Source organism: Cyprinodon tularosa, unplaced genomic scaffold, assembly GCF_016077235.1.
Source record: "Cyprinodon tularosa strain WSP-4 unplaced genomic scaffold, ASM1607723v1 ctg441, whole genome shotgun sequence".
NCBI classification, from domain to species: domain Eukaryota; kingdom Metazoa; phylum Chordata; class Actinopteri; order Cyprinodontiformes; family Cyprinodontidae; genus Cyprinodon; species Cyprinodon tularosa.
In genome coordinates this window covers 250640-263145 of record NW_024039165.1, presented here as the reverse complement: position 1 = coordinate 263145, position 12506 = coordinate 250640, and the positions used below count along the sequence as shown (strand labels likewise).

Sequence of the window (12506 nt, the reverse complement as noted above, 5' to 3'; positions counted from 1 at the left end):
TTTTAAAGTTTAGTCATTGCTATTATTCAACTTTTTTTCTGTAAAAGTTTTGTGTTCAGTAATAGTTGCACATCTTAACCCTTTTTTTATTCCTAATGGATGATATTTTAGAGAATGGTACTTTTCCTGTGTCCACATATGTTTTATAATGACTTAGCAACAGTAACTTAAATTAAATATAACATCTATGAAATTAAACTGTCCACTTAGGACAGTTTAATTTCATAGATGTTATATTGATTCTCATTCTTCAATATAACATTTCATAGATGATATATTGATTCACACTGATTCTCATTCAATTATACACACTGTTGTGCTAATGGAATAGGCAACAGGTGGAAATTATAGGATATTAGCGTTACACACTCAATAAAGGACTAGTTCTACAGGTGTGGATCAGAGACCACTTTTCTGTACCTATGCTTTCTGGCTGATTTTTTTGGTCACTTTTGAATATTGGTGGTGCTTGTGGTAGCATGACATAGACTCTACACCTGCACAAGTGGTTGAGGTAGTTGAGCTCAGCCAGGATGTCCCATCAATGTGAGCTGTGGCAAGAAGGTTTGCTCTGTCTGTCAGCATAGTGTCAAGAGCCTGGATGGGCTACCAGGAGACAGGCCAGTACTATATGAGATGTGGAGGAGGCCGTCAGAGGGCAACAACCCTGAATTAGGACCGCTACTTCTGCCTTTGGGCAAGGAGGAACAGGAGCAGCACTGCCACAGACCTGCAAGATGACCTCCAGCAGGCCACAAATGTGCATGTTTCTTCACAAACTATTAATCCGACTCCACGAGTATAGTATGAGGTCCTAATTTCCACAGATGGGGGTTGCACTCAGGATTGGCAAATTCACCACTGGCACCCTGTGCTTTTCACAGATAAAAACAGGTTCACAATAAGCACATGTGACACCGCTGTTGCGATCTGCTGCCTGCAACATCCTTCAGCATGACCAGTTTAGCAGTGGGCCAGTAATGGTGTCGGATGGCATTTCTTTGGGTGGGCAGCACAGCCCTGGAGTTTGAGCAGCTCATGCAAGATGAAGACATTGAAGCTGGTCCCAAGACCTGAATCCAACTGAGCACATCTGGGACATCATGTCTGGATCCATCCACCAACGTCACATTGCACCACAGACTGTCCAGGAGTTGGTGGATGCTTTCATGCAGGTTTGGGAGGGGATCCCTCAGTAGACCAACCTCCACCTCATCAGGAGCTTGCCCCTTCATTGTAGTCATATATATATATATGTATATATATATATATATATATATATATATATATATATATATATATATATATATATATATATATATATATATATATATATATATATATATATACATATAGTGCGATTATCTATTTTAACTGTGAAGCTGACTAATTTCTTCTCAGAAACATTTAAGCAATTTATACCATTTTTTAACAGCATCACTCAGTCTTTTATAGTGAGAAAACAAAAATAACTAGCAAATTTTGATTATCCCTTTCATTTTTAAGTTAACCTTTCCTGAAAAACAAGCTATTTCAAGCTATCGATTTCAAGTTGACTGAACAGATGCCTTCAGTTAGATAATGATTAAATCTTTACAAATATAATATTATGAAAAATATTCAATCTCCCCCAGATTTCTTTTCAAAAGGGTAGACTATATTCATCCAAAGCCCAACAGACTAGCCCTAAGGTTCTCTGCGTTTACATCCCCCACACCAGATTGCCACCCCCTAATAAAGGGGCTGTTTTACTAAAGAAAGGTTAAATTGGTAAAGGTCATGCAGACCAGTCCAGGAGCAACAGAGATGCGTTTAAAGTGGGACTCCTTAACCACAGGATTTTATACATTCATGCTGTCTGTTCTGTGGTATCCACATCTCTCACATTAGTAAGCTTTGAGATGATGTCTTAACCTCAGTAATTGCATCCTGTCAGCTCCTGGACACCAGGCTAAAGGGTCTCATCCACAGCTTCCACCTACACCTATAAACCAGTTAATCAACCTGAACAGGATAATCAAAAACAGTCTTAGTATTATCTTTATGATTTTTTTTTTTTGGGTTAGGTGGGGGGGGGTGGGGTGGGGGTGGGGTGGGGGGGTTGTTGGTCATTACTTTGGTCTCATCCATGTCTGGATTAGTGTTCCTCGGTAAATAAAAGATAAAAAAGTTTGACTCAGTGAAAAAAGGAGTTATTTCACAGAGACATTTGTAAAATATAAGGTGGGCATCATGTGTAAAGCTTGGGGCAAAGCATTTAATATGCACCCATTATCTTTATTTCCCTCCGTCTCTGAAGCAAACAATCTACCTGGAAGAATGAACATCAGAGCATCCTCTGGCGCTGCGCCTTCATGTCACACTACAAAACACAAAATGGCTATTCTATGAAAAAACTTATTGACATGAAGCGGCAGGTTGCTGGACTTTATAAACACATCAAATGCCAAGATTTCTAAGTATTTTGAAGCAGTTTGCCACCCGCTGGCTGCTGGGATGTATTTGTTTGAGAAAGGGTAAATCTCATTATGGTGCGTAAATAAATTACGCAACAACTCGGCGCTTTTCAATCTGAAGCACCATGTTTGAACAAGAGAAAAAAATATGTTTCTTCATAAACTTTCACATTTCAAGTGGAGAAAACGTAGCGCAAGCGACTGAATAGAACTCATTACACTTTAAAAAATCATTGGTAGGGTATTGAATGTTACCTTTTAGAAGGATTTAAATGTACATTGATATTTTGATTTGTAATTGTACGACCCCCCGGTGGGCATGCTTGAATAACAATGGAGATAAATTATTTGGATACAATATTAGCAAAATATGTGTTTAGTCATCCATTATTCCTGTTGTTTTCAGAGAACCTTAAAGCTTTATTATTTATTATAACCTAAATCTTTATTATTAATTAAATAATTAATTTAGTTAAAGAAAGAAAATAAACTGTTCCCAGGTTATGAAAATTTGGCAAAATTGAATATAATAGTTCCCTAATCTGCTTTAAACAGATCCTGAAATACTCTAAGTTTTTTTGTAAATGGAGATTAACCAGATCAGATAGATAAATACAAATTAAATTTGTATTTAGGTATTTGTATTGTCTGAATAGGTTGTTAGTATACAGCCTAATTAAGGATATTCATTTTCCAAAAAGCTCATGTTGATTTAACATTTTAATGCTACAAACAAAAATTATGTACTTAATGCTACAGTACCTGTTCTTCATGTCAAAGAAAGTTTAGTGAGAGTGCCAGTGTTGAAATTAAAGAAGGATATGAATCCTCAGGCAGTTGTCAGTTGAATTTTTGTTAAAACTTTGTCAGACTAAATGCAAACTTTTTATGATAAAGATTTAGTCTTTTAGTATTACCTTTATCTGCTTTACTTTAGCAAGTTTAGAGTCTCTACAAATGTTAAACCTTGCTTTAGAAAGCTGCCAGCCAGTACTGTAAATGGCGTACCCTATCTAAGGCTGTCAAGAAAAGTTTCACATGCCCCTTTGCTATGTAGTAAAAGTTTCTAACTAATTTGCACATTTGCTACCAATATGATCTTATTCAGGGCTTCACATATTTGACGTTATGCAATGTAGCTATATGACTTATTGCCTATCCACTTAATTTTTTTATTTAAAATGTGAAATTAAAAGGCATGTAGATTATTGCACCTATTTAATTGATTAAATGTAAACAGTTTGTCTTATTAGTATATCCATAATGAAAACCGGTAAAAAAATAGATAAACTAAACTTAAGTATTCATACTTTCTTAAATGGAACTCACCTGTTTTTCCTCTAATGACTGGTGCAGGGTGTGACCAGACAAGGCTAATTGATTTTTAAGTGTTTGAAGGGTTTGGAAAGAGTGGGAGGGAATCCACTTTCAGTGATCTGCCAAACTCCCCCAGTTTGTACCTGAATTCAAGGGCAGTGATGTGTTGCTGATGCGGCTCAACAAGCCACACTGGGGGCCATATGAGGGATGGACAGAGGGGCCAGAGGCTGATCTGTTCTTTGGGGGGGAGGGATGGAGGATGCGGGTAAATTATTATTTTTTTCTTTTCTGTCTTTCTTTCTTTTTTTTTTTCCTTTTTTTTTTGGACAAGCAATAAGTTGACATGTCAAGCCTCGTTCAAACAAAGAATCGAGGATATTTCTGGTAGATGCACGCAAAACCGCCTCACTAGATGTATCTGATCACAGTTTTATTGCTATTAAGGCTCAGATTTGTACTGATGTGATCAATGATCATGTGCGTGACTGAAAACCTGCAGATCCCATAACTTGCTGTCAAATATACGCTAACACCCTTACTCCATGGGATATTATGAAACAAAGAAAAGGCACCATACAAAACATGCAAGCATCATAGGGCCGAGTCTGCAAGAGGGGGAAAAAACACTCTCCCAGTGAGCGGAAGAAAAATGGGATGGGGGCTAAGGAGGCCTGCTTGCAGCTCCACTCTTCCAGCCCCACACACAGGATCCGGGCGCACGGCTCCATTGACTACGAATGAGGCTTTTTCAGGGAGGTTCATTAGAAGTAACGAGTTGACACAAGGTAAATCTTAATGTCGAGGCGCCTTTTCTCTACCGGCCCGGGGAGGAGCCCTCATTAACTGTCGCTAACAACCCGTGTAAATACACTGATTGGACAGCTCCGATACAAGCTCCCATTCCTGCCAGGAAGTCCCCCTAATGAGACCACACAATAAAAACAATAAGAGAAAAAGAGGGAGGGAGAGAGGGAGGGAGAGAAATGTTAAAAGGAAAAAAAAAAACTTTTGTACTAACTATGCTGTTAAAGTTGGCGCCATATTTACCAATCATTGTGACAACATTTGAATGAAAGCTACATTTATGTGTCAATTTTGTTCTCTTATCATCATAGGCTATGGCACATTTTAGAGATATCCTTATGAGAACAGTGAAGAAGCATTGGTTAAAAACATAGATCAGGATACTTTCAAGCAAGTTCTGCAGGAAAAACGAAAGAAAAAAACTATATATATATATATATATATATATATATATATATATATATATATATATATATATATATATATATATATATATATATATATATATAGAACAATATTTCTACATGTAGGAAAATAATAATATATAGCAATAAAGCAAACAAACAAAAACAAAAAAAATCCAAAACTATTTTACATCTACAGTTTAGAGTCTGACTGGCTACTGCTGCACTTTTTTTTCAACAATTTCTTTAGTTTCATGAATTAAAAATATATCTAGTAAATCAAATAGAAAATCTCAAGAATTATTCAAAAAAAAATCTAAATCTGTGAATTAAAAATTTGCTCAAACAGACATTTTTTACAGTGTACGCTGGTCATAGGCTCAAGGTACGCTGGAATGGTCAGCATTGAAGGAAGGGGATGGTGCGCCCCGTGTCGACAGGACCATTCATCGCTCAGCGGAGGCGCAGATTAAACCACCGCCCGGTGAAATGGAGATATAATAAAGTTGGGAAAAAATTAATTTTTACCGCATTGTGAATAAAAAAGAAGCTTCAAACTGAATAAACCTAATTCGACCTCTTTTATTATTATTTGTTTTTAATAATTCAGGAAAAAAGCCGATGTCTTCGATTTCGGATAGAAAACTTACAGAGTTTGCAGCTGAATATTCAGTGATACAGCAGATGTCTCCTCCATCCAAGAACAATTCTTGAAAGTTGCGGACTTCTGGGCTGGCTAAGACGGCTGCAAAGAGATAGAATGCATAACAAAATCAAGAAAGGTAACTACTTATATATATAAATTAAATAAAATGTAAATATGTATAATAAAAAAACGTTTTTCTTTACACGTGACAGGAAAGTATTACATAAAGGTTATTATATAGGATAAAGACAAAAACGAATCGGGTTTTCATAAAAAAAAATAATAATAAATAATAATAATAATAATAATAATAATAATAATAATAATAATAATAATAATAATAATAATAATAATACACACCATATCAGTATTGTTGTTGTTTTGGACCATACCTGAGATCAGTCCAGAATCCCGTTCTGTATGGATGAGCTGAATCCTGGATGGAGCAGCAGTACCATGAGCCCCACTCCTGTGTTTGCCAGTGAGGGCTGCTGTGCTGCTGGCCAGGCTCTGCTACACGCAAGGTGAACGAGGGAACAGCAAAAAATAAATAAACGGAATAAAGGAACATCCATACTTTCGTTCCTTCTTTCTCTTTCCCTGTTATACCTTTTTCAGCCAACACCTTTTCTATTTCTTTCTCCCATCCAGTACCCATCTCTCCCTCTCTCTCTCTTACCCTCTCTCCAACATGACGTAACGCCAGCTTTGTTTATTTGCTTTTCTTATTGGAACGGACTGATAAGGATACAAAAGAGCGAATAGGGAATACTGGTATATAATCCCCTCCGACCCAATGAGTGTGATAGTACTGAGAGCAAAATGAATCTTTTTATTTTCTGAAACTTTTTTGGAAACAGTTGCGCAGAATAGACCTCCTCTGAATCTGCCTGACTGTTGCGTTTCCAGTGTTGCAGAATGCAGATTCTTGTTTGTGTTTTCGCGTATGGTGGGTTTCAGGGTGTTAGTAAACGGAGAAGTCACCAAATTCTCCCTGCGCATTCAGAGCTCCCGTCCCCCCTGCTGTCAGGAACATTCAGCGAGCTCTCGGATAAACACACAATTACGGCAGGTGAATAAACTTGTTTGGGGGGTGTTAATTACATGCTTAACGTAAACAAAAGCCATGTTAAAGAATGTGAATTACCGCTGGCTTTCCTCTCTCAAATCCCCCATTCAGGTTTTACATTTCACAATCTAGTCTCCTTCTTAGATTGGAGTGATTTCCGAATTGCCTGCGAGGGCAACTCTACAAATAGGGCTCTTCTGAAAAAAAAAAAAAAAAAAGCCACACAAAACAAACAATATAATGCGAGTTTGGCTTAAGTTGTGATCAGCCAAATTAGTACACCCGGTCAGGTAAAGGGGGCTTTGCATATTCCGGAGTAGTCCTGCTAATACCAACACCCACAGCTAAGTGATGGGGTTGTGCATTACTGTGTGTGTGACATAGAGAGAGAGAAGAAGGGAGAGGGGTTATAGGCTAGAAGGTTAGTTTTAACACCAGCATGACAATACCAGCCTTTACTTCCAGTCCACAGAGCTTTCCAATGGGGCCAATTCAAGTGCCAGTAGGAATTAGTCCTCCTGGGTTTTGTGCAGGACAGGTTTGATCCAACATGCTGCCCCCCCCCCCCCCCCCTACATACAAAGCTCAAAGTTAAGAGACCAACCAAAATCCTGCTGCAATGATCATCGTAAAATCTCCTCTGCTGCGCGCACACTTCCACACAGACACCCGAACACCTCCGTGCGTAAAAGCGCACAAATTGCACTGCAGCATCCACGTTACAGTTCAAGTGCACCGGTGCTAAAGCAGGTATTGAATATGTATGCATTAGAGAAGCTGTGCATACTCACTCTCCCTTCAAGCTCCAAGCTTGTGGTCAGTCGGTCCAGATCCGAGAATGTGTAAATCAGGCACATAAAGAGGGACAGGGAGAGCGAAGAAAAAGTTTTGAATCCCTGAATGAATTTGTAGAAAGGCGGCTTAGGATCATTATGTCAGCTTTATTGAGGGCGGATTAAGCAGAGTCTAGATGCTATGCCTTGTACACGGCTCTTTCACAATGTGGGTACTGTTCGTTTTAATGGTGAACTCACACTATTTTAACACCCTCATAAGCCCTGTCTAAATATGAAGCGGTTTTAGTCATAAACATGAAAATCACACCGCCCTGGTCAACCCCATAAGCCGAGTCCCATGACTGGATGTGGACATTGATCGTGTCCTTTAGCCACCAGATCAAATGCAACCAAAGTGCTTTAATGTCTCAAAGACGCTTTCAAGCTGGCATTTGATTCTAATTCCAACACTGGACTAATGGTTTTAATTAGAGGGTTTGGAGTGTTTTAAAAGAAAAGAATCTATTAAATCAGAAAAAAGAGATGATGTCAATGGCAAATTAGTTCTTCTACCAAATATAAGGAGAGAAGGTGGCAGGCGGGGGGAGGCAGAGTTGTGCACTTCGCGTCCCGGAGGCAGGCCGAGCGAGAATACAATCACGATTTGGCTATTTTGGGGAAAAAATACGCATCAATCGCTGACATCTATTTTGGAATATGAAAAAAAAACACTGCTTTGTAAAAAGAGACAAACAAAATAACAACAAAACAAAGAGTTTAAAGAATATTTTTAAAAAGGCAAACTATTCCAAAAATAATGAGCAAATTGACTCGCTTCAATTCAAAACGTGTATTCCTGGGATGTAGTCATTGGTTGTCCATTTGTCCCTCATTTAAAGCTCCCTCCCTGCCTCCCTCTATCCCTCCCAGTCTCTGCTAAGCATCTCCAGTCTACATATCTGCTTTAGCTTTAACGAGCCTCGTTAAGATCGCAATAATATTCCACCCTCTAATTGCTCATTCCATTCAGCAGATAGACGAGCATTGGCTCGCGCCTGATGCGCGCGGTGCAGTGGGAGGGTTGCTGTGGAGATCCGAGACTCTGATAACCCCCCGTGCGTGCTGCACAAGTGGTGAAAGCCTCTCGCTACGTACTGGCTAATGATTGGCACGCTTGACAGTGATTGGCAGGGCTGCCATGACAACGCTACAACGACACCAAGAAGACCAATAGAAAAGGGAAACAAAATGTTTCAATGCTACACTCAACGGCGGATTTAGGGGGGAGATATTATGAGGCTGGTGTCATTAGGCGATAGCCATTGAATCATTCAAGCTTTTTTTTACTAGCCGTATTTTTCGGTTTTTTCCCCTTTTTCTCGGTAATTTTCTTTCTCTCTCAGGTCATTTCCATGGTTTTCAGATCCCCTTTAGAGCTTTATCCCTCCCATTTCTTCCTGCCTAACTTCGCTGATCGCCCACTGCTGCTGGCGAACAGCGCTCCTGCCGCCAGGTCTCCAGAAGACTTGTCCATGTTTCAGCTACCGACCCTCAACTTCTCCCCGGAGCAGGTGGCAAGCGTCTGCGAGACGCTGGAGGAGACCGGGGACATTGAGCGGCTGGGCCGCTTCCTCTGGTCCCTGCCGGTGGCTCCGGGAGCATGCGAGGCGATCAACAAGCACGAGTCCATCCTGCGCGCCCGCGCCGTAGTGGCGTTCCACACTGGGAACTTCAGAGACCTCTACCATATTCTGGAGAACCACAAATTCACCAAGGACTCACACGGCAAGCTGCAGGCCATGTGGCTGGAGGCTCACTATCAGGAGGCCGAGAAACTGCGCGGCCGTCCCCTCGGACCTGTCGACAAGTACCGGGTGCGGAAGAAGTTTCCGTTGCCTCGAACCATCTGGGACGGGGAGCAGAAGACGCACTGTTTCAAGGAGCGGACGCGGAGCCTACTGCGGGAATGGTACCTGCAGGACCCATATCCGAACCCGAGTAAGAAAAGGGAACTGGCTCAAGCCACTGGACTCACTCCTACACAGGTCGGGAACTGGTTTAAAAACCGGAGGCAAAGAGACAGAGCAGCGGCGGCCAAAAACAGGTTGGCGATCTTTCCCCTGTCATATCAGAAACACTTCAATGTCTACTCATTTGTGGGAAAAGTGTATTTTTATAAGAAAATGAATGTTATTGCGCGTCTGGAGAAACTATTCAGGAGAAGAGAAAGACTGCAAGTCAGGTAAAGAGAGTATAAGCTGCGGCGACATATTTGTTATGGAGCGAAATCCGGATTAACACTAAAACACACTTTTCTCTCTGCTGGAAAAATCCTTTAAAATTAAATATTAAAAACTCTATTTATCTGTATCAAAATCTAAAAGGAATACATTTTATTAGACCAATCATTGAATTTTACAAAATAAAAACAAGGGACCAAAATAACATCATATTATTTAAACATTTATTTTTAAGTTTAAGATGACTTATACTGTTTGATTAAAGCAAATATTTCTCTTGATTTAAAATCGAACTTCTAAGGATTTTTTTGTACATAGCAAGTCAAGTTTATTTGACTTATCTGAATGAAAGAAAATATACTCACATGCTCATAGTACAAAAACGTTAAGCATTGAATATTTTGACTCGTTTATAAAAGAAATATATTGATATCAAATTAACAAATTTTTAAGTAATATGAAAAAAATTGTAAACACTACGAATTTAATATTTTTTGATTATGATAATAATCGTAAATAATTTAATCAATTGTGAAAATGCAGTATATATATATATATATATATATATATATATATATATATATATATATGTATATATATGTATATATTTTTTTATTTTATCCAAAAAGAAAATCTTATTTGTAAGCTCAAATTAACCAGAATTGAGTTGCTTTATTTTGCATTCTATTTTTTTTAACCATCTTAACGTAAAGCTGCGATGGAAATGAAGATTATCTGAAAGGATAATGGACACATTACTGATATTAGTCGACTAAAGCAAGCATAAACCACTCAGACTATATTCATAACGTGCAGTATCATTTCAATGAAATGCTATAATTGATTAGAAGATTCCCCTCGAGAGTATCACTAAGCCATATGAACACTGTCCTAATCTGCAGGATAAATAAATAGATATATTTCTGCGCTGACATTATCCCGTCGTGATGGAGTTATTATTATTATTGTTATTATCGCGAGTGGATTCGGATAAACATTTAGGGTGAGTGGTACAACCTGGATCTCCACGTCACCCATTAATGCACTTTGCGTATTTTATTTTGATCTCTTTTTTTTACAACATGTTTTTTTTTTTTTTCTTTATCTGAACTGGATTTGGCACAGCTATAATTTAGCAGTGCAATCAAATACAGATAATTTAAATTCTAACGCTACTGTTTGGTTTCCTGGTGCATTTTGTAACACATCCTTGCAGCGTTAGTTGGTCTGAACTGTCTAAATAGTGCAGCGTTTTGTCTCTTGAAAGCTGGCTGCCTGATAAAAGCATGCATGCATGGTTGGGGCCGGCATAGGGAAAGAAAGGAGAATTTTGAACCCCTATTTTGCAGCAGGATGAGGAGCAAGAGGAGGGGGGATAAGAGAGGGGGGTGACATTCTCAGGTCTAATTGCCATTTCTCTCATCCCCCCTTTTTATTACTTTTTCCTCGCCCTCTTTCCCCAGGCTCCAGCACCAAGCAATAGGACCGGCCGGCATGAGGTCCCTCTCAGAGGCCGGACTAACCCCTCACAGCTCAGCCGAGTCGCCATCGACCGCGGCCAGTCCCACCACCAGCGTTTCTAGTATGACAGAGCGAGTCGACACCGGGACGTCCATCCTGTCCGTCACATCCAGCGACTCAGAGTGCGATGTATGATACGGCGAGGAGGGGGGGAAAGAAACCAGAAAAAAGAGAAATATTTACAGGGAAAATGGACCCAAGAAGACGAAAAAATGACTTATGAAAAAAGGACCGATTGATATAAATATTAAGATAAAAAGAGATAAAAGCACGTCTTTTTTATTAAAGCGCTTTCAAAGGACCCACGCCTACCCCTCCTCTTCATTCCCCCTTCTCACCAACAACAACACTAGACTACTTGCATGATACTTCTTTTTTATTTTTTTATTTTGTAATCAGGGAAATCAACCTGAATGCAAGATTTTTTCCCCATCAGGAACCAGAGGGATTAAAAACAGTTCGTCTTGTTTGTTTGTTTTGTTTATTTGTTTTGTTCCTCTTCATCCAAATGATGAAGACGGTGAGGAAGCCGTCGTGCAAACAAGATGCAATCCTGTTTTTTTTTTAAATAGTTTTATTTTATTTTATTTTTTACTTTTTGTTCATCAGACAATCATTTTTGAGTCGCAAGCACCTTTTTTTCTTAACTACATTTCTGTCACTGCCTGTGTGGGGTATAAACCTGGTCGAAAACAAAAAGAAAGAAAGAAAAAAAAGAATAATCATAATAATGTGTCGAACGGATCCGTTTATGACTGTATCAGATTTTTATTTTTTATTTTTAAAAAGTTTATATTGAATTATGTATATCTCAAATAATGCGATCATTCTCCCGCTCTGTAATATACGTGTAGAAATATGCTTGTACATAATTATTGCTCTTCCCCTTTCCTCCTCCTCCCCTCCGATTGTCATCCTCTTTTCTATCCCCCATGCCTCACTTTTCTTGACTTGGTGTTCCTACATAAATATTTGTCAAACTTACACCTTGAGTGCTGCAGGAGTTTTTGTTGCGTTTATTTTGAATTTCTTGGTGGCTCACTATGTTAGGAATGTTGATCCAATCGACCATCCTGCTTTTTATCCATTTATTATAAGGCTACAATTCAAATGCACCTTTCAATTTGTCGCACCTTTGTGCATGTTGTCAGTCTTTCCACCCGGTAATGGATAAGGACTGTTATAAGTGGCTAACACATGTTCATATTGGATTATTATTGGATTGTTGGAGCATTATTACTTCTGCGCCCCTGCATGGTGAAGGATGCAG

The 12506-nt window shown here is 39.1% G+C and overlaps 1 protein-coding gene across 1 annotated transcript; it reads left to right on the top strand.

The window, feature by feature from the left end:
- Positions 1-8525: 8525 nt before the first annotated feature.
- On the top strand, positions 8526-12220 carry six3a (SIX homeobox 3a). Its single transcript, XM_038300183.1, has 2 exons — positions 8526-9579; positions 11179-12220. The coding sequence occupies exons 1-2, from the start codon at positions 8888-8890 to the stop codon at positions 11369-11371; spliced, it is 885 nt and encodes a 294-aa protein (XP_038156111.1). The 5' UTR covers positions 8526-8887; the 3' UTR covers positions 11372-12220.
- The last annotated feature ends 286 nt before the right edge of the window (positions 12221-12506 follow it).